This window comes from Gnatocerus cornutus, chromosome 8 (assembly GCF_029298725.1).
Source record: "Gnatocerus cornutus isolate USDA-ARS CGAHR chromosome 8, icGnaCorn1.1, whole genome shotgun sequence".
NCBI lineage: Eukaryota > Metazoa > Arthropoda > Insecta > Coleoptera > Tenebrionidae > Gnatocerus > Gnatocerus cornutus.
The window spans coordinates 14,641,579-14,664,741 of NC_142240.1; the positions used below are offsets into that span (position 1 = coordinate 14,641,579).

Genomic DNA, 23,163 nt, shown 5'->3' on the forward strand with positions numbered 1-23,163 from the left:
TCGAAATTCAAACATGAATAAAATTTATTGATAAATTAAATACATTTGCAGTAAAAATATAGTCTCGTCGATTTCTAATTCCACGCTGTTCAATTTCTTCATTGTCACATCGATTTTCTGAAGAATTTCACGCTCGGGCGGAGTAATCATTTCTTCAATCTAAAAGAAAATGTACAAAAAAAAAAGATCACCACAGTCTTACATCAGTTAGTTGATCCTCAGCCGCCCCCTGCGCCCTCATCCCCATAATTATAGTCTCAACTCGCTGCTTCTTATCAATGATCCTCTTGTGCACCAACCGCTCGTGATTTTTCCGCGTCATGATATTAAATAAAGTTTTATAACACAGCTCTATGGTCATTCTAACGATTTGATCTAACTCGGCGTGGAAAAGCGTGAAACTCTTGTTGGGCCCTGTACTAGTCGATTTTTTTAGATCCTGAACTTGTAAAAAATTTTCTTCCAAGAGTTGGTAAGACAGACGTTTTGCCTCTTTGGCTGGAATCATCGCCAATTGTTGAATTTGATCAGGCTCAATATACTGCTTTGATTTAACAAGTCGGAAAATGCGGGCGGCTTTAGAATCGAACTTTTCCAACACTACTTGTTCAACAGTTTCCCAAGCAAACTGAACAAAGGCCTCCTTTAGAAAAATTTGTAAAGATCCACCACCTGCTTCCCCAGCTTGTCTTATCAATTTTGAACTATCTTGTTCTGCAAAAAAAAATTAGAACTGTATTAAAATGAGTGGAAGTGTACCTATCACATTAACATACTGGTCAAAAAATGCCAGTAGATGTTGGTGGGTGCCTTGCTTCCTCATAATATCTCTTATTTCAACAACAGGAATAGGGTTGGAAATTTCAGCCCATGGGATGGTCCTAATATACATTCGTTGCAATAAAAGTCTAACAAATTCTCCGGCATTCTCATCAAATTTCTTAGTAAATGCATCAACAATGAGTTTGTCTCTCATATCTTGATGAAACCTATCAAAATTCACAGTCCAGTAAATACCACGGTCTGGTAGACTATCAACTGAAGCCTTGCCAGTTTGTACAAGAACTATTTGTTTCAATTCAAACTGCGGCGCTGCAAATCGTGAATTGTCAGGAAGTATCAAATTAGGGACAGGTTTCTCTTCCTCACTATAAGGCAGTCTTACCAAATACTGTGCGTTTACTAAAGAAATGAATTTTTCTCTCAATGCTAAGACAGTGATATTTATGTTGTGGTCCTTTTTAAACCTTTCTATCACCTTCAATATTATTTCTGAGGCAGTCCAATATCCCCTTTGTAACAGTTCTTCTACTATCATCTCAGATTCATTTCCAAATATCTTTTTTATAAGACCGATATACTTTGCGTAACGCAGCGTTAAAAGAACTTGATCATGTTGCAGTGTATAATTTGCGATATTTTCATTACGATTGGCTGTAAAGGTCACCAATCTATATTTAATTAAAATGCACAAAGCTTCTTTAACCTGAAAAAAAGGGTCATTTGAGGCAAAAATGAAGCGAAAAAGTACCTTTGAAAGGGGCAAGTTTGTGCCCTTCTTTATGTACAAAAGAGGAACTGTTCCATACTGAAATAAATACGTGCCGACTTTTTCCACGACAGGCCCAAATCGTTCGAGTAAAATGAGGGAAATTACTTTGCCGTATTGAACAGACATGACGAGTTATAAACAAAAAGATTTAAAACGTGAGTGTTGTCATAACCTCAAAAAAAGTAAGGTTAAAGTTTTGACGTTTAGGAAAAGACTTTGATGTATATTCGGTTGCATACCCTCAAAGAAATGACGTTTTTCTTTCTTTTTTTTTAAATCCATTTGCTTACCGTTTGCTTGCAAAAAGGTGAGAATGATGTACGAATAGTCTTCAACTGTTAAAAAGAATCAACACATGAAAAGTCCTCTAAGAGCAAATGACTAATAAAACAGGATTCAAACAGGATTATAATAAAAACCGCCTTAACCGCCTTCCTGGAGATCCAGAAACAGAGCCTCTCCCAGAGGCTTATTATTGTAAATAAACGTTGAAGTGTTGCAACAAAAATCAATAAAAATGATTTTATTAGAAACAATTTACGAAGAACCTCGTCTCATTAACAACAACGTGATGAGCACGAAGAAATTCAGAAGACTCATCAATTTTAAAATGCAGGTAATGTAAAAACTCTAAATACAATAAAAGCGTATTAATTCAATTTATTATTATATAACTCCTGTATTTTATGTATTTTAATATTTTAAATCACTAAATAAAAAACAAATATTTATTTCCAGTATGTGCACCTCCATATGCTAAACATTCCCACATGGAAGTCACCACGCATTTTAATTTTTATGTCATATTAATTTCACAAAATCAATTTTAATTAAACAATGATTCATTGTCGCATAAAATCCGCAATTTCTAAATTTAAAACGTTAGAACCATGAGAATTGGGAACTTTCTACCCACATGCTGTATTAAACTTAACTACCAATATTTCAATAATAATTCATAATCTGTCAGTTTGTGAATAAATTATCAAAAACTTAACACAATCATTCGGTTTGATTTGAGAACCTCAAGTAATCTAGGTTTTGAGTTCAATTCCATAATTCCATTCCAAAGCTCTTGAAAAATTCATGACGTTTAGGTGCTAAGAAGGTGTAACTTCTATAATGTATTCCCATATGCTCCCATATGCAATTTTTAAATTGTTTACAAATAGGTTTATTAAAAATTTATAAGCAGAAGGTGATGATGAAGTGCGATTCATAAGATGCGTCGTCGGGTCGTGGGTCTTTAAATTCATATTTATGAGACAGACCATTCATAATTCAATTAATTACAAATTATTCATATTATTTATGTTGTTTTAAATCTGGCATTGAGCAACTTTGCCTCTGTTGATTTATTTATGTTTACTGAGATCAAAACATGTTATTTATTTAAGAGCTTATCGGTGAAGATCAAAGTAAATACATTGTTACAAAAGTTAAATCCTCCAGAGCAAAAAATAGAATGAATAAGTATAAGTATCTTATCATAATTCTTTTTCCTAATCATGATCGGCTTTTGGATTACAGCCACCACCTGTGCATTTTAATAAAATTCTGTATGTGTATAAATACAGCAGGTCCATAAATAATGATTGAAGTACAGTCCCACTGAATGGAAGCCAGACAAAAACTCGCGCATGACAAATGATGCGGGTCGATTTTACACAGAGTGTAATGAATAGACATATTTTTAACGATTTAGGAACATAATACATGGAATTTAAGGTCTTAAGATACATTCTTTAGAAGCAGTCGCATGAATATAAGCGTCTTTGAAAAAGTCTAGGATTAGTAATGTGAACAGAACGTTCTTAATTCGTTGATAAACTTTAATCAGTAATTAGCGATATTTCCGAAGGCCAGGAAATTACCCTTTCCGTTTTAATTTCCTTTCACGTTTTATTTCTTCCGATTGATTTGATTTGTGTCGGCACTAAATAAAATGTGGGGGCGAGATTGAGCACTTCAAGTAACCCTTTTGAAATGGTTCAAAGGCACAACTACAACTTCACTTTTTCCTTTTATTAGCGAAATATCACCTACACTAACAAGTATGAAATAAGAAGAGTCATGAATCGTTATGAGCTTCAATGAATTTAGCATTGCTTCCTGTTTTCAGTTTTTAATTTTGTTGGATCACAATGGATTGATGTGCCAATCAATTTTCAACATCATTTTGTACTTTTCCATAGTTAATAGTGTTTGTCGTAAAAAGTTGATGCGGTGATAAAATGGCTAATACAATAGATTTGTTTCCGAGGTATAAAATTAAAAGGCGACATAAATCTAAGACACGTGTGTAATTCATTTTCTGTTTATAAACTCGAATCCTTCTTATAAAACCACTATTTTTCGATAATATAGCGCTGTTTTAGTTCACTCCTAATTTTTTTATCATTGTTGAGCTCTGATTACCCAACAATTACTTTTATTGATAAGCAATATAAACAGAAGGATTAAGGATGCACTTCAGTATTTCGTAATCAGATAACCCGTTTATTAATTACCGCATTCCGAGACTATCAAGTTGTAAAATTTTTCTCTATTCGATCATCATTACTGTGCCAAATTGTTTGCAACAATTAAATTTTTGAGACATGCGATAGCATTTTAGTCGATTTAAACATGAAGATTTGACCGAAATCAACTCGATTTTGCAAGTAACAAATATTTTGTTTCTATTTTTAGTGTCGAAATTGCAATTTTCTCCTCTCGAAGACCTGACAAATCCATTGATACTGATTCATCAAGTGGTTATCTAAAGTATGAAATGAAGTATTTATTCGCAATATAGGTATGATATTACAAAAAATATTGCTCAAAGTTAATATTCTGGGAGCCGAATAACAAACTGTGCAGCCACTAGAGATACTAGATACTAGAGATACCTTTCTGCGCCTCTTATCAAATCAAAACCATGTTCATCATCCTCCGTAAACTGTAAAATCAAACCGAAAGAAAACTCCATCGATCGTCTGGAAGCTGCAGCGCTGCCGAAAGCTCGCCCACCCCCACTTCTTTTTTGTGCTTTATCTCCCTGTATCACTCTCCCATTCGATAGCGAAAGCGTTTGCTGTAGAACGACGAACAACGCGCAGCGTGTCTAGATGATGTCTAGCCTTTGGTGAGTGGTGATGTAGTCGTTGGTCGACTGAAGCCGCATAGATCTGTCAATTTTATTTACAATTGCGACGTCAAACGGGACAGTGATGACTTTTGATGAATTAAAGTCAGTGTGAATTTTCATTTTATATACCGTACGAACGACGGTAATGCGGCAAATCTCGTAAATTTCGAAGAATTTATACAGTTTTATCCTACCTGCAGATAAGGTAAGCTTAACTTTAGCCCTAATTCAAATATTAGTACCACCTGTCATGACCTTGGGGATTTGGTGTGTGTGTGCATGAAAATTGTATGAACAATCCATTTTTCATTTTGTTGACGATTTATCGCGTCATTATGATAAGGATTGAAATGAAATTTTAAATTATTTGGAACAACCAGCACTCATGCAATGTAATAGTAACTTTGACACGTAGGAATGTGGAAAAAATTGTTTCGCTGAGTTTTTGTCACGTGTTTTGTACAGCCCACCGATAAACGAATTTTAATGTGTTACCATCAGCCTAATTAGAAACTACCTCCATAATATTTAAAAATTCATTACCATTATCGGTGGATTTCCAGACGAAAGTCTCGTTTTAATAGCTTTTTCAGAGGTGGCAAGTTCAGGTGCTTTGAGCTTTCCAAGAACTGGCTAGTTGCCGATTTCTAATAATGGAGATTTTCTCCAATAGCCTTTGGTCCGTTCTTGGTATTTACCACGCTTCTTTTCTACTTTCCGTGGAAAGATCCTAAGCGGGGTATTTACATATTCTCACAGGAAAATAGAAACAAGTTTTTGAGAAAATGTCGATTTTCTCCAGAGAAGTGTGTCATTACTTGAAGATTTTCAGTGTCCATTGTAATCAATTCGTACAGTTGGAAATTACAGAAAAAAAATTCAATCGAAATTACAAGGTGTATTATGTTGATCCAAGTTCTCACGATACAAAAAAATGACATTTTCGTCATTCTTACGTCCGTGTTTTTAATACACAAAGGAAATGTCCGACAATAAAGTCTCTTAATTGCTAATTTTCGATTTCTGGTGAGAAAGTACTTACTTACATCGACAGATCAGTTTCTCCAGAGTGATGGGACATTTAATTAAAATTTATTAGCAAAAATAAAATAATGGAAACAACTCTACAATTTTCTGAAGATAGATTCACAAACAATGAGCAACTTTATTATTAAAAGTTTACGCTAATTTGGTACAAATCAGGTAATTTATGCAAACCGTGAAACAGCTGAAATTGCATTCAAATTTCAATTAAACATGATGAATGGGTGTTATTAAAAAGAGATTAAAGAATCCAGATTTTATTTACTATTTTAATTTAACGCTAGTTCTCTTACATAATATCGAGAAAAACAAACAAGTTTGTTTTGTAAAGTGGGTCAAAATTAAAACAACATAACAGATAGATCGTGATAAATGAGCCAATTTAAGTTTTTGATATCGTAAAATGAGTTGTAAATCTGTGGAAAGTTGCTCGTTTTTCGAAAAAATTTTATAGTTTCTGAATCGAATTTATTGGACGATTTCCGCCAATATTTTTGACCCAAATTTCCGAGAGAGTAGAGAAAAAGTTGAAATTATGAGTTCCATCACTGTTTTCTTTTATCCTTAGCCGTTGTTTATTTATTTTTATTCTGTAAACTAGTTAACATCTGTCATGGTAATTCAAACACGAGTCCTACTACAAATGATGAAAGAAGTATCGTTTAAAAATCCCACAGCACAAATACAGTAACCGTTGTGACGATTGGCAAAGCACAAGGAATTGCAAAAATTAGAATTTTTTAAAAGCGATGAGTCACGCTGTGTCATTCTTAAATCGAAATTTGATGCTAAACAGGTATTGTTCGATGCGAAATAATATCATTTCGATACGGTGATTATCAGATAAGTGGCCAAAACCGAACAAGGCTCATCCAGTTGCTGAATTGTTGACAGTAAAAAATTAATAAAATTATGGTCGTTATTACGTCGAGTTTGCGAGAGTGCGCATCGTTCATGCTCTGGATCTTTTTCGGATTAATGCAATTAGTGAATTAACACAAATTGATAATTACCTTTCTTTTCGAAGCGAACAATTAATTCGGTTTCTGCGTGGAGTTTTATTGGCTCAATCGACAAAGTGCACTAGTAAAAGCCGAATAATTAAATGTTTGCATTGTCTGATTAGATAAGAGAGTTTGCAGCACGCGCACTGTCAATTAAATCTCCAGTGAAACTGTCTAATTTAAGATCGCAAACGGCAGCATTGTCAAAATAACAAAACCGACTTTCGATTTTGTGAAATTTATTCGATTAAAAATCGTTGCGTTGTCGATAATGAACGTAATGGATTGTCAGTAAAAATAAAAAACCATCATGGAAGACCTTGCGGTTTTTTCAGTGATACCATATAGGGTGGCTCAATTTAACCCAGAGCAATTCGTTGTCTCGAGACCATCAGATCAATATTGAGATAATGAACACTTCTAGCTTGAAACCTGAGAAAACGCATTGTTGTGGGTGTGAAACCATTTTATGCAATTATGCGTGTCACTTCGAATTTCCTCAGTTTCTAGCCACTTTTTGTTTCGTAAGATTAATTAAGACAATGAGGCGATAAAACAAAACGCTCAGTGAAACATTTTAACACTAAATTTGCATATTCATACCTTCACTCGGCCTAAAATGGGCTGTGAACGAAAGTGCCGTGATTGATAGAATGTGACAACACCATCGGCAGAGTAATTATTTGCAAGGAGTTATCTGAACGCCGAACTTCAATTTGAAGATAAAAATTGTTGTTACGGCTCGGCATTGCTTTCCCCGAAGAAAGATTCTCGCGGTCATGTGTTAGGAAGTGCGGAAAGACACCTCAAAAATAGCAGCGATTGTTAAAAATTCCAATCGCTCCTGGCGGCGAAATGTCCCAGGATTAAGTAATTTGTAATCCATTAAGATTACCATCTCACATTTCGTGTAAAATTCTATTACATATTATCTAGAAAAGCGAGTTTATTTCTAAGCTCAACCCGTTTGAAAGCGTTTCGTAATTTTTCAAAACACTGTTTTTATTTACTCGTGAAAGTGTTTGATGTGCTTGCAACTCATTGTTTCCGATTTGCTTTTTAGGAGTAAATTAACGCGCAATTATGACCAGCGTCCATCGGAAAGGAACCATTAGTAAAAGAGAAAACTGATTTTTCAGACTCTTGCCAAATAAACATCATCCGATCTATTGTGAGCACCATCCGGTTAAAATAAATGACATTTTCGATTTAAACTGTTTTAAAGAATTTAAAGCGTTGCAACGCTTGACTTATATTACTAGAAATAAGTGTTTCAACAACATAAAACGATGTGTTGTCTATTTCCTTTAGCGGAAAACTACTCTCAGACATATTTGTCATTTAGTTTTATTGCGCGCTTTTTCTTCCGTCTGATGGCTTAGGGATGGTGCATCTGCTTTTCATATATCATTTTCTTGCGCTCCTTCTTTGAGCGTCGCACTGTAAATAAATGCACTCGTTACACATCTTGTTATGGACAACAGCCCCCAAATTGACTAAATTTAGCCAATGCACTGTAAAAACGAATGCAAAAATGAGACTTCCTCCGTCATTATTTTACGAGTTGCTATAAGAGGTGTACACGAACACGTTTATGTTTGCCATAATCCCAACTGTTTACGCCAATTAATCTTTTACGTTCTTTCCCGTTGTTGATTAATGGTGATCAAAAATCTGAGGGTTCAAATATCACGCCGATTTGTAAAGAAAAGGTCAACCTTCATATTAAATTTTTGTTGTCTGGTTTTTATGAACAGACGGTGAAAGCCACCGACGCCAACAAATTAACCGATTGAACACCTATTGAGTGAATATGTTATAATTGCAGGAGTAGTCACGATTGTAGGTACTTGATTCTGTGGTAACCTTCAAATTAAATTCAAAAATCTTGGATTAAAATCATTTTGTCACGGTTGATAGGTTGCGCAACAAATTAGGCAAAGTACGACCTTTTTGTAGTAATAACCATTATACGTTTATCTCCACATTAAGTCTTAAGAGGCGTAAAATTAAAAATCAATGGAAATATCTGCATTGTCATCAGAAGTGGTATTTTGCTTAAGAACCATTAGGCGAAATCTGAAACACTGGATCTTGGCTTAATTACAAGTGCTTGTCATGGGTGACACGAAATTAAAGATTCAATATAATTCCTGCACGAGATAATTATAATCTACAGTGTTTGAACTTTCCACTCTACTTATCAGTACTAAATGGTAGTGTAGCGTTCTACCTAAACTAATTACGTAAATGTGCAGTTATACATGCTGCTAAAATTGCATGTTGCACCCATTCTTGCCCAATTCATTCACCCCTGGATGCAACCGGTGGGTGCAGTATTGTTCCAACCCCACTTCCGCTCTATCCAAATTAAAGTAATAGTCAGCTCCAGTCACATATCAATAATAACGTCTCTAATTTTACCACGCTTCTTCATTTATAGCACATCCCGCCTTTGTTTCTATTTAGTTTCATTGCCCTCAAACTTCAGATGTCACGAAGACTTTTTAGTGGTTTTATTAAGCCGAAAATAAATCACAAAAAAGCGTCTGGTCTAAGTACTATCAACGCGCGCTCTTCTCAGAAAGATCGTGTTTTAAACAGATGGAATAAACGTGATAACTCAGTTACATAACAAATCGACTTCAAAATAAAAGATTTATTCCTTTTTTGGCACGGCTTTGTTCGGTTTGATGACGGAAACTCACAATAGAAAAATTAGCCTTGATCCTCAGGAGTCGAAAGGTCACGATTTTTTTTATCGAAATATTGACCAGTTTGTGTGTGCAAAAACATGACCAAAAGAGTATGGTAATTGGGGAATTTTACTAGTTTGACGGGCACGCCTGAATTCGCCCAGGATTGAAATGCGAAAAATGTTCAATTGCTTCAACGTCGCGGGATGATGATAGTGTAGGTTACTTTATGAGTAGATGAATTGATGCTGTATTTATTGCTTGCATGACAATATAACAAAAGGCACCGGCCACGACAATCAGTGTAAATTCTTAGTTTATGGCTTATGTAGGCTGGCTGGAAATTCCCAATGGGCATTAGTGTGGAAATTGATATTAAAACGGTCGTGGATAGAGATGTGATGAGAACGCGAGTTTCGGCAATATTTTATTATTTATTTTGTTTTTTGACATTTACTTCTGCGACACTAATCAAGTTCTAAGTTTTTTTCAAAAGATATTGGAAAGTTTTCTGTTTTTAGGTTTAACTCTTAAATTCTTGACTTGAAGATTTAGTATAGTTTTTCGAAATTTCTTGGGAAACCTTTTTATTTCGTCAGTCGCGGTTTCTCAAATTTTTTTTGATTGATTGGACAGTTTGGATCCTTTTGAAACTTTAGATTCTTCAAATCTTTTGACATGTTCTTCAGAGAATCTTTGAATAATTGAAATTCTCTTGGGGTACATTTTTTATGGTTTTGAGAAAAGATTTCCATTCTCTGGAGACAAATTCTTGAGAGAAAGTTTTCAGAAAATTTCGGCGGTTTTTGAGTATTTGTATAGAAAATTATTTGGAAGAAATTTTGTTGGATATCTTTTAGGGAAAGTTTGAAAGAAAGTCTTCAAATATTCTTTGAAAATTCTCTAGAGAATCGTATAGGATTCCCCCATTGTCCTCTTATTTTTTTATTAGATTCTTTGAATGCTTCGAACTCTTGAAATCCTTCAACGAGCAAAACCCTGAAAATCAATTTTTCAGTTTTTGGCATGTGGACTAAAAATCCGAACTTGTACAAAACAAAATTAATATTATTCTAGAAGGACCGAAAAAAAAATCTCATCAAATTTCTGCTACTTTTGTGCGTCTTTGCCGTTCGTCCTCTGATCATTAGTTATCATCATAGTTTCAAAACCGAAGCTAGTTAGCAATTAATTAATAAATGGATTTTACGCAAACCGTTAATGAGATTTTTTCCAATACTCCTATTACTTAATTCCTGCCGCGATCTAGGTTTGTTTTTTGCGGTAAAAGTGGTCAAGCGAGTTAATTATATTACGGAAAAACAATTAGTCCCCCGTGGCACATTGGTAAGTTTGTCACCACATGTTTAATAAACTTCCTTCAAAATAATGACCGTACTAATTCTTAACAACAGACAATCATGTTTACCTGTTTTTATTTATGAATAAACACAGGCTGGCATCGACCCAGAAACAAAATGTTCCAAGCGGTCCCATGTATTTACAAGTCTCCACCATATATTGGCACCTGTGGGCTATAAATTCATTCAAGTCATAAATAATAAATGAAATCGTAAGTGAAAATATGTCGTAAGTTCATACAAGAGTTTTCACTAATTTTCCACATGAATAAATGTTTACACAATTAACATTGCAAGCAGCCAGGTGATGACAATGTTAGAAGCACCGCGGTTCAATTAACTCGCGAATCATTTCATAATAACGATTAATTTGCATAATAAATGTTGTTGATTATTTCAGTGGAAACATGGCATACGGAAGAAGTAATGTTTCAAGAAACCGGAACAGTTGGGGGCCGATGTCGGTACCATCAGGTTTCCATCGCCTCGAACCAGATGAAGAATTCGCTGAGGAATACACCGAAAGAATGATGAGCGCTCAGATGCGACAACTCGATCCACTCAAAGAAGATTTAGCTGACTGGTTAAACAAAACATTGGGTGAGTAATGAAAGAGATCATTTCAGTAGCTTCAAATAAAACCTTCACCTGGAAACATGTGTGCTTCTTGTTTGAATTGTGTCGCAAATGAAAATAAATAAACGGACGATTTTATTTACTGTGTTTTGTAAACAAATCGCGATTTGAATCTTCCAACGCCTCTACATGCATACCTCTTCGGTTTTATTAGTATCATTACTATTTTTATTGTATGACAAGTTACTGAAAATGGAAGTGTACGTTTACATTATTCATTTCAGTTTTCAGATTAGATTGTGTGAATGGCTACGCGTAATCGGTTTGCTCATTGAAATGAAGTCACTAAGCGCTTGCGACCATTCTTTTATAAACAAAATGGAAAGATTGAGCACGAATAAATTTGCGAAAATACAAGTTGATCTACCAACAACGATAACGTTGAAAGTGGAAAGATCGTATCAAAGGTAATGGGATTTTGTTTTAAGCAATTTGCAATTTAATTGTGTTTCAATACGGTTGAAATTAGATATCGCAATGATCTACTTTGGACGATTTTAAAAGGAATTTTTGTAATAAATACATATTTAGTAATCCTTTGATAACAATTTCGATCAAAATTCTTTAACTTCTAGTGGAAGTAGTGCAGAGAAAATTAATAGTTTCTCGATGGAGCTAAGAATCTTCATTAATTTTTTCACCATATTTAATAGTGTTCTTATATTCTAATAGTGTACAGCTCGTAATTAAAAGGCGTAAATTGCTTCTATTTTTGCTTGCTTAAGATTGTTTCTTTGTATGTTTTCTAGCAAAACACTTTTTTATTGTTTACATTTCGTAATGTTTATGATTTCTTTTTCTCAAGTTTTATTTTTCATGACATCCATGTTATGATCCATATTTTAGCCACAGGAAAACCGCAATGTTGGACCATTCACGACAAAAGGCTTTAATTAATTAAAGAATTTATTGAAAGCGTAGTTATATAAATTATCAAAACAAAGCTTATAAGAACGTCAACAAATAAAACTCTTTTTTTCGCAAGAAAATTGAAGCTACGGTACGAGTTCTGTTATTTTTACCAATTTACGAATGATTATTGTAAACAAACCGATTGTATAATGTATAACATCCTATATAATGGCAAAAACTAAGAATTTAGATATTGGACAATTTGAATCAAGTCCGAAAAATGAGTTTTCTTGGACTTTTTATTTTTTTCTTTTTGGGTCAAAATGATCCAATTTCTCCAAGACTGTTGATTCATTTTCTCCCATTTTGACCTGTTTTACAAGTTTGTAACGATGTTCGCTCGTTGATATTTTTTCAGTTGCCATTTAAATAAACATATTCCATTCTATTGTTGCTTTTATGGTTTTCGTTCAACAATAGTGGCATCATATATCATTTCTACGTCGTACAAAAGTGTTGAATATTCATCCAAACACTTTTTTTATTAAATCGCTACTAAATTTCAAGTTTATAGCCACTTTTATCACGTTGACACGATTATTTCGTTGAAATGTCAGCCTTTCAAGCAGTTTTTCGAAATGACACGGTAAACAAAGCGAGCAGGTTATAAACAATGTTAAGAAAAATATTTGAACATTTTATTGCCGAATTCATGGAACGATTTCTACACAGCTTCCCATTTGATTAATATGTAATTGAATTTCCTTTCTGTGTAAATTACGCAGTCAACTGGAAGTGGGCACCAACTTATCTAACTTGTGTCTTTGTTTCTTTTAAATTGGCCAAGAACAAAAGGAAAACACGGTTAAAAACTGACCGGAGTCATTATGATATTATTAAATTTCATTATAATTAAACCGGAACGTTATTTTAATAAGTTAGCACGTGTTTACAATCTATTTACTTCCGTAGGTGGATACTATAATAGACACATGACATGTTAAGTGGAAGAGTGGTAAAATACAATCATTTTTAATTACAATGAAACTTCCTACATGGTAAATGTTTCTTTATAGATGAAACTAGTACCGCCGCAATTTATAATTAATTAGAGAATTCTTAAGAATCTTGTAAAACATGGTAATCTGCACTTTTTGAATCGCGATTTCTAATTCGTTACGCACAAGAATTTGATGGATGAGACAAAAAGTTCACATTTCCGCGCTTGGTAATTCTTATTTATTACTTCTTGGATGATCAAGGCTGAACTATTTTACACCGTGATCCATCAAAAAGTTAATTAAAAGACGCCAACCGCTGAGGATAACGCGAATCTAAAGTATAAAGGTACGTAATGTCGACCAACTAATTTATTATAAAACCTGTTATGGAGTAATAAAGATGTGATAAATTTGTGTGCTCTTGGCGGCTTAAGCTAAATTAGGGCAATAAAACACATGCAGTTTTTAAATTGATCTTTCGAAATTAAAAGGTTCACTTTAATGTCTCATTCTCGTGGTTAATTGGCGGTTTTATAAGAAAAATTGTCACGATTTATTGGAGAATTTGGTGGCTGGAATCCTTGATATTGATACTAAAATTGTGTCATTAAAATAGTGTTAGTATAAATCACTGTCTTGTAAATTTTGTAATATTTTTCGCAACGTAATGTTTTGTTTTTTTCGAGCTTTGATCCAACTCCTGGACCTTCCATATTAGTCGCATTACATATTTCCCAAGTCGTGCTCCACGAATTTCGATATTTATCCCATGGTCCCATCACGGCCCAAATCAATATGAAAATAGACCACGGTACCTGGCACATGAATATAATTTCGACTTTTTTTCCGAAACGAACAATATTTCATGTTACGTGATGTCTCATATTGCTCCTCCTAAAAAACCAAATAGTAAAACCATACGTAGGCTTGAAAAATTATAGGTTCGTCACAATTATAACCCCAGGTGGGTATTCCGGTTTCCTTATGTAAATCAAAATCGCGAAATTACGTCTCTGTTTATAATTACTCGCCGGGAGCTTTGTTATTCTACGTGGGTTTGTGATGATCTTCGACGTTGGCCCACTTCGAATTGCCGATCAGTGGCGGCATTGTTTTGCTCACGAAGTCGATCTCATGATGGTGATAGCCTCAAAGAGCGAGTTCGTAGCCGTGACATAACCAGGTGACTGACTGAGGAGGTGTGGTCGCTACACGCGTATCATTACAGAATCGTACGATGGTCATTGATGAACTTAAAAAAATTCAAGAACAGTGCCGTTACCGCGAGATGGTATCGCAAAAAGTGCAAATAGGGTTAGACGATTCATGAATAAATAATAAGAGACTGAAAGAAATTATTCTTGTCGTTTCTTTTCTTCGGGTTTACTGTTATGCGGCATTTTCAAGAGGTGGTGGGAAAAGTAATACAAGTTCATGATGTGTGTTAATTTATGGGGATTAGTTGGTGCTAAATATGGCAAAATCTGTTCAAATTCAAAGTGGGACAGTCCGAGAAGCTGAAAAACTAAGAAACTGAAGCTATGGTTAACACCACAGATGTTTACCATTCATTGTGCCATCATCTGCCATCTGCAGTGGAGTATGTAATTGAGTTGTTGGCAACAAGATCAGCAATTTGATATTGAACCATTTTTGTATTGGCGAAGACGCCGACTCCGTTCTTTCCGAAGATTGACACCTTCCACCTCTTTCATAACATTCTGGTAATTCGCTTGGCCGCTCTTACATAAAGCTAATTATCGTATACATAATGAAAATCGTTAATATTCCCAACAATTGAAATGTTACCACTAAAGATTGATTGATTGCGATAACATTCTCCTCATATTCAATATCTCGCTTCTCCATCAAAGACCACACTAAGTGCAGATGCACAAAAATCAATAACCTCTCTGTAATCCGTCATCCCACGTTTCTTTGCTTCTTTATAAGTGTCCTAAAGTCAAACCTCTTTAGTCTTGGTCTAGACATCAAAGCCGTAAACACCACATTTTCATCACGATTCGCCCATTAATCATACGCACATGGTGATGTTATCCACACACCGCCAGAGGAAATGAGCAGTGCTCCATTTCCTGAACAACGAAGGGTGTGTTTGGTCATTGTCTGCCACTTTATCATACCGATTTTAAAAGCGAACGACCTCACTCTTGCTCAACTTCGAAATCAATTAGTTAATTGTTAAACCAATTTGGTTGGTACCCTGTCAAATTAGTGAACAAGCATGACATGCTCCAGAAGAGGCGTGTAACTTGAACCTCATCTGGATGTTGTCAGGATGTAGATAAGAGAAGGGATTGTTTTACAAGACGACCTTCGACCTGGATACGAAATAAAGACAAGCTCACACTAGAGAGCGGTATTGTTTGCGGTACCGAGACCTGTACAGGATTGTGGAGCAAATTACGACACGAACAGGGCATTTTTTACAGTGGAAGGTATGTCACGGTATAGGCGTCGACGTTTCAAGTTCGTGAGTCGTACTATTTACATAGGCGATAATTTTCTGTAAGATTATTATATCTGTGTCGAGATTACTGTGGTTGTCTTGTCAAGAACTGAAATTTTTTTAACACTTTAGAATGTTCTCCTTTTGACGAACAAATCACTGCCAAATTGCTCATAAATCTCGTGTTTCCGGAATGCGACGTTACTATCTGTATTTATAGTAAGTTTGATCGATTGGGGAAATATCAGTTCTACAGATAATTGTGGAAGAGTCACGCAATGGAGAGAAATTATGCGACTTGTCAACTTCGAGGAATTGCATCCAAACTTGGAAGACCTCGAAGAAGTAGTTAAAAAGCTTTCCGACACGAAACATCGGGACGAAGTCATCCTTTTAAAATCTTGCAATTTGTCTTGTGGAAGCTACAGATAATCGTATTTTTATGACTTTTTAAGATGAACTGGAGCAGAAAATCGCAGTCGTGGTTGCAATCAAATCCAATCATTGCTTAATGCATCAAATATAAGTTCTTCTCAGAAATGATTCTTGATGACTTCAGTTGAATAAAAAATTAGTTAAAATCTGGGAACCGCCAACGCAAAAATTCGTGGAACATTTCGTATTAAACTTCTTTTAGTTGGAAAAAGAAACGAATTTCTTTTTGAAGTCTTATATTCGCAATGTTCACAGGAAGAAAGGGATTTCCTTGTATCACTTACAGCAACACAATATGTAAAACTACACCGATAAACAGCGATAAAAGGGAAATATAGCGATTGAGATTACTGTAACTGCGACCGACGCCGACGCAACGGTTCCCATTGTTCAAATTTTTCTTGTACAAAGTGTTATGTAAGTCTTTAAGATAATAATAAAATAATAAAAAAGTCAAGGTGAGAAAAGAGTCGCAAAAAGAAAACCACACGCAAATCTTTAATGGATTTCATTGACATGAAAAAACGGATACGAACGTCTATAAAGACTGAAAATAAAAGAAAAGTTCATTATTTTGTGTGAAGAGCATTTGAATGTATATTAATTAAAAGATACATCATTAAAAGAAAATACAGTTCATACATTCATGGTTCAATTAAAGAGCGTGCAAAATTACGTGAATTGTTACTATTGTTGAATTAATACCGTATTTTCCTCCAGGCTTTAAAGGGAGCTTAAAGATTATACGGTTTATACAATTAATTTGCAGATTTAATAAAAAAAAAAAGTGAAATTTGTGTGAAAAATTAGCTGTATTTTTTACGTCCAACTGCCCAATATCCGTTGTGAAAACTTCAAAATGAAATTTCTGGGCAAAAGTTGAGTTAGTTCCGAGTAGTTAGAAAAGTAGAAAACGCATATTTTCACCCGTTACAGCAAACGGTTTTTACAGAGGTACATGCATTTCGTGTGTAAAAACTTCATTCCGTTTAATCGTGCCACTTTTGTGGTAAAAACATACAACATTAAAAGATATAAGTGGCTCTGAAATATGTATTTCCTGTCGTATTTATTTCCAATTAATGAAAGTCGTCTGCACTGGGATTACAAACAGGAAGCCCCATTCCCGCAGCCGCTCTTGTTATTTTATAATCTGTCCACCCCTGTCGCTGAATATTAATTGAAATTACGCTAGAATTCCACAAAGCCATTGCCAGAAGCCACTATTATAGCAAATGAGGTTGTTTTTAGGTTCCTCGTTCTTCTGTTTCGCTGCATTATTGTTTACCGTTAATTGGTTCCAGTTCATCTCTCAAAAGTAGCGTAGAACCAGCGCATCCACCAATTTCGTACTAAAAATCTCCACGTCTTCGATCATTATTATCGTTAGCTTCTGACTGCTTCCGAAGTATGTAATAACGAATGGCTTGTTCAACAACGATAATGAGACCAGCAACTGGAAATAATAAAACCTTAACATTTGCAACGTGTGTGGTTCGGTTTAATTTTAACTCGTATAAGGCAACAAGCTATTAAAACTGTATTCGAGAGAAAGTCGAGAGAAAGAAGGAATAAATCCTATTGTCTTCCACTTTTATCGATTCATTATTCTATTAAGAGCGAACCGACGCTTTGAAAATGATTAGCCCATAGTTATATTTTATTAAACTGACAGCCTCATTTGTAAAATTGTGAAATTCGACCTCAAGGGTAAGAAATCGTGATTGCCGATTTGGTAAAATAAAAGCAAACAATAACGACTTGGGTTGTGCTAATTCACGAGTCCGAGAACAGGACTGGGTCAATGGGTTTGCATGCTTGTCGCTAGTTTTTCTTCGACATTTCTTCTAACTGGACCGACGGCAAAACCGGTACAACGGACGGACGGGAGTTTTATTAGTCGGAACATGTAGTCGACATAATTAAGTAACTTGTCAAGTGTTTTTATTGTTTAAAAATACCAGAATCTACCACCAACAGTCGTCATAGCCCAGCCTTTCCTTCTCGTTCACAGTGCGTTTGTCAATTTGCAACACCCGACTAAACAATTCTCAACGTGTCAATGTTCATTTGCATCCCGGATGCATGTTGTGCAAGAATTTTCCAGCAAGTGTCGAGGAGCGGTGGTTTCTTGGTCATTCATAATACTTCGATTACTGCTGACTAGAAGAGGGCTGTGTCGAACACACAGAGACCGACATTAATATTCATTGTGTATAGGGCGAGTCTGTTCAAAACGGTATGTTAAAACAGAAGGAAGTGAATACAGCCGCCGCCTCTTAGATTACAAACATTGTCCATGCATGATGCGTGCTGCACCGCACATCCAATCCTTGTACGTGCGTGCCCATTTTATCCAATTGTATATTGCATGTCTAGAAGTCCCTATATGGGTAACGTTAGTTGGAGACAATGAAAATAATGTTTTTATTATAAGATGCGATCTTATCGGGATGAGGGAAATTGTGATGTTAGGCTTGGCAGTGATGGGTTTATAAGTACTGGGTGGCATTTCTAAACATGCAGTGGAAGGAAATCCAAAAAGAAGTCTTCAGGAGTTATGTTTCATTTATTCCACTCCAACATGTACGAGCTTGACTTACAACTAATCGTAACAGAATATGACCATGTTAGTAATAAATTAAGCTGTAATTAATTGCTACACGGAGAAATTCTTTTAAGGGGTTAAATAATATATTACAAAACCAGGAAAAGAAGAAGTGATTTTTTTATGACCTGTGGTGTGAAAGTCTCATCTTCCACGAAGGTCAGTGTACAAATCTTTCGATTTGCATTCATTAGAAAATCATCTGACCACCTCCATTTTTGCAATTTTCATTTCAAATTGTATGCAGTCTCATTTTAATGACGAGGTGTGACTGCCCCCCAGGGTTGGCGTCTACAAGGGTGTGGTCGTTTCTGCTTGTAATAGCCCATCGTCCTGTCTACCACGTCAAAAAACTTCATGGGCGTTTTTCCCCTCTATTAATAGTAATTGCACTGATTCCCCAGTCGTGTTTGCATCAAATGCATCTGCCGTAATTGAATAAAATTTAATTGAATCAGTCCAGAGGTCAAAGATCTCGATGGTCTGAATTGCCTCGGCGACTATTTTCTCTTGGTAGTGGACAGAAATGTGCCCCCATTTCTGGTATAAGGGTCAACATTATTAAACGGTTCACGTGTTGTGTATTTCATGGTGTCGAAAAAACATAGATCACGTTTTCCGGCAATGGCGGTAATGGAAACGGCTGCGCCTTCCAGAGAGAAACTATTAAACTAGCATGGACGAGATTGATAGCAATCCTTAATTGCTCAGGAGCCTATTCATGGAAAGTGTTCCGGTAAGGAAAAACGGAACATTTCAAGAATTCGTACGAATCAATCGTTCCCATGATCGCGGTAATAACTAATATTGAAATTGTGGGTGGCATGCCTATTGAAATGCCATGACAAATTGATGGAAAGCTGAGAAAACCGAACATTGCGTGGGATCGTTATCGCATTGTTGAGGCATCTTTAATAACACTTTTTGCTGGATTTATGGCGAAATTTGCATATTTTATGCCATCGTCCTTTGGTGGATGATGTGGGTTGGATCTCACACGCACAGAAAATTAAGTGTTTTCTTGTGTTTTGGTAGCCGAAACAATCGAAATGTCTTGAATCAAAAATGACAACTGTACAACAGATTGCGAGTTGCGGTGCGGTCGTAAAAAGACGTCAGGTCAAAGGTGATACTAGATGTAAAAGATATGAAGATTTACATACAGACATCCTCAGTAACATTATACCTACGTAATGTCTAATAAAAAATCGTATGCCTACATGTCAAGATTTAGTGTAAACATGCCTGGAGCTACAAGAAAATTAATTATGTCGTCATTGTTCTTGGGGAGTCGCTATTTTTGATTGTCAACTACAGTTACTACTTCTTAGGCAGGATGTAATAGTTCAATTATTGTTGCTCCTTTACAGCAAATCTAGTGAAAGAGGGAAATACGAACAGTCACAGCGTTGTATTTTTAAGATTCCAAGTAACGACAAGAAAACAAGAGTTACAATTACTTTTGAACACCCGTCGTAAACTAAAACGAACAAACTTTTTCTATTTGTTTCTCCAGTGCAAGTTGTTTATCGCATCAACCACTTAGAAAGCACGTAGCTTTAATAAACTAATTGAGAAGAGCCAGTGACCCAAAGGTGGCAATGAGCGCATCCGGACTGAAATTATCGTATCTCATGCACACTAGTCGTGTGCTGCATCTCAATGAGAAGTTTCAGACAATCGATCATATTGCGCACAGATCCACATAAATTTTTGCAGTTTTGTAGGAAATAAAGCTCGTTAGGTGGGTCAACCCCGCTTTTCTAATCTTCCATTCTCAATATCCTTGTTTGGATATCGGACGTGAACATCGCACCATGTTCCGCATGCTAGAATATATCAACACGACTTTATGTCAAGAGCAGAGGTCGCGATTTCTTTTACAAGCACGAGAAAAGCCGCAGAAAATCACCGAGACGGGTTGGGTTTATAGCTTTTAGCTGAAGATTTCTCGATTTGTATTAATTTGTCGCTGCCGGAAGCTTCGCATCGAAAGTGACGAAAATATGCAAATTCGTTCACGCATCGAATAATAAATCGGCCCAATTTTCCCCGGTCAAGCATGAACTATGAATCGTCATCGCGTCGATTTTATTAATTCCCACGCGTGGTTTATTCAATTTTGGAAAATCGAGCGGGAAACGAAACCTTCACGGATGATAGATCACCGGTTCTAATCACAGGAAATTAATTAAATTTAAACATAAAGGTCCATCGTGTTTGGTAATTCTTCACGATTAGATCAGAGATATTGTCGCACCAATAACTCACTTTCTCGAGAAAAACTGCTCTTTATGAAATCGCTTGACGAAAAAGTGGCTAATTGATTAGCAATTGGGAACCATGCCTGATTGATTGTTTCGAAATCGGGTGAAAATTGTTTTTCTAATAAGTTTGCATGTTTTCTTGCAGATATCGATTATGTAAATAGGAATAACTTCCTCGGCGAACTTGACAATGGAGTTCTGTTATGTCACTTGGCGCAAGTGATCTGTGACAAGGCGAAGTATGCAGTGGAAATCGGGCAGGCGAAAGGGGTAAGAAACTCAACTTCTCGAAAGCGAAGATATTAAAAAATTTGATTTTAGCCTCCACCGACTGTCCGGGGAAAATGTTTTGAGAAAGCAATGCGTCGAAGTTTTTTCTCACGAGATAACATGGAGAATTTTATTAAGTTTTGTAGAACTTTAGGTGTTCACGAGAATTTGTTGTTCGAGAGCGACGACTTGGGTAAGTAACATTCAAAACGTAGAGCTATAAACTTGCACCTGAGACCAGAAATAAAGCGACTTGTTCTCACTTCACAAATAACTCAACTCTTTGTTTATCAGTCATCAGCAGTCATAAAAACGTCTGTCATCTGCAGAAAAGATCAAGTCATGTTAATTCCATTTTCATTCTATAAAAAACGGTAACTTATTCCACGAGGGTCAAACATAAATTATCGGTTAGTACATGCATGCAATATAAGGAATGATTTTAAATGGCTATAAACTGCAAGAATACAATAAATGACAGATTTTTTCACCGTACGTTTGATAACAACTGTTATTTCATTCCTCCATATGCATTCACCGAGGAAATGTTAGTAATTTTCAAAAGCGCTTGAGGATTTATGGTCATTCATAGGGACATGCATTGCATTATGTAATTTCAAGCGATGTATACGGCGCGGGTCAATATAATTTACGTAAAACTAATAGATTTCATCCTAGTCCTCCACAACCAACCCCGCAACGTAATTTTGTGCCTCTTGGAAGTGGCTCGCCTCGCCACTCACCGCTACGGAATAGAACCCCCAGGTCTAATCCAACTCGAAAAAGAGATCGCCGAAGAAGAGCAAAACAACTCTACCGATTCAGCTCTCAGTTCTTTACTTTCATGGCAGTTCCAAGCCTCACCTCCCCGAATCGATCCGTCCGATCTCAAAATGCGACATAGCAGTTCCGCAAATGCCATATCTTCGTCTACATATGACCGCTGGAATACTGGACCTCATGTCGTTCTTGTCCCTGAACGACCGAAGACAGACAAAATTGGAATTAACACCGTGGTTGCACCTAGCGGGGCTAGTGACGGTGTTCCAAGCGATAATACAGAAGATGAATGGTCCAGAGGCAGCGGGGAAGATCCAGATTTAGAAATAGACACGTCGGGAATAAGGGGCGGCGGGGGCGACGCCACTACGGAATTAGATAGGAAAGTACAACTGGCGGCGAGACTGATGCAGCGGAATTGTAATTGTGCAAATGGGAAATGCTCGAGGTTGAATGTAAAGAAGGTGGGCGAAGGGAAATACAATATCGCCGGAAAGAACGTATTTATAAGGGTGAGTGCGACGAAAATCTTCGATTTTTTTCTCTAATAAGGGTTCCGTTTTAGCTGTTGAAGGGCCGCCACATGATGGTGCGAGTGGGCGGAGGATGGGACACCCTGGACCATTTTTTGCTCCGCCACGATCCGTGTCAGGTGAAAATTGTATCTAGAGACAGTCCGGATCGGCCCGCTAGTGCTTCCAAATTTTTACACATTCGCGCCAAATATCGCAGCCCACCGCCACGCGAACCAGTTATACGTTAAACACATTATTAGGGCACTAATAAACATTGTAGTGACCTTTTGCTACCATTTTTACACCGAAGAGTTCAAATGTTTATTTTGTTTCGTTAAGTTTGTAGTGTAACTTACTAACTAAGTAGTAATTATCTATTAATTTGAGTTTTACAGTAATTGTATTTTATTTCTTTTTTTGTATATATTTTTCTACAATTAAACCGCTGCATACTGAGCGTTTTTTTTCTTTGCACGCAATCATTTTGAGTGTTTTCAGGAACATGAAAAGGAGATAAAGCCGAGGTTTTTCCCAAGACAACG

At 36.0% G+C, this 23,163-nt stretch overlaps 2 protein-coding genes across 2 annotated transcripts; one reads left to right on the forward strand and one right to left on the reverse strand.

Annotated features, from left to right (window-relative positions):
* Positions 1-6: 6 nt before the first annotated feature.
* On the reverse strand, positions 7-1,761 carry Polr3C (RNA polymerase III subunit C). Its single transcript, XM_088043978.1, has 4 exons — positions 1,532-1,761; positions 760-1,486; positions 203-714; positions 7-159 (listed from the first exon to the last, which is right to left on the reverse strand). The coding sequence occupies exons 1-4, from the start codon at positions 1,676-1,678 to the stop codon at positions 25-27; spliced, it is 1,521 nt and encodes a 506-aa protein (XP_087900104.1). The 5' UTR covers positions 1,679-1,761; the 3' UTR covers positions 7-24.
* A 2,817-nt stretch (positions 1,762-4,578) lies between these two features.
* Positions 4,579-23,077, forward strand: LOC148170181 (growth arrest-specific protein 2-like). Its single transcript, XM_088042719.1, has 6 exons — positions 4,579-4,887; positions 11,188-11,387; positions 21,202-21,326; positions 21,378-21,519; positions 22,005-22,618; positions 22,672-23,077. The coding sequence occupies exons 2-6, from the start codon at positions 11,195-11,197 to the stop codon at positions 22,867-22,869; spliced, it is 1,272 nt and encodes a 423-aa protein (XP_087898845.1). The 5' UTR covers positions 4,579-4,887; positions 11,188-11,194; the 3' UTR covers positions 22,870-23,077.
* The last annotated feature ends 86 nt before the right edge of the window (positions 23,078-23,163 follow it).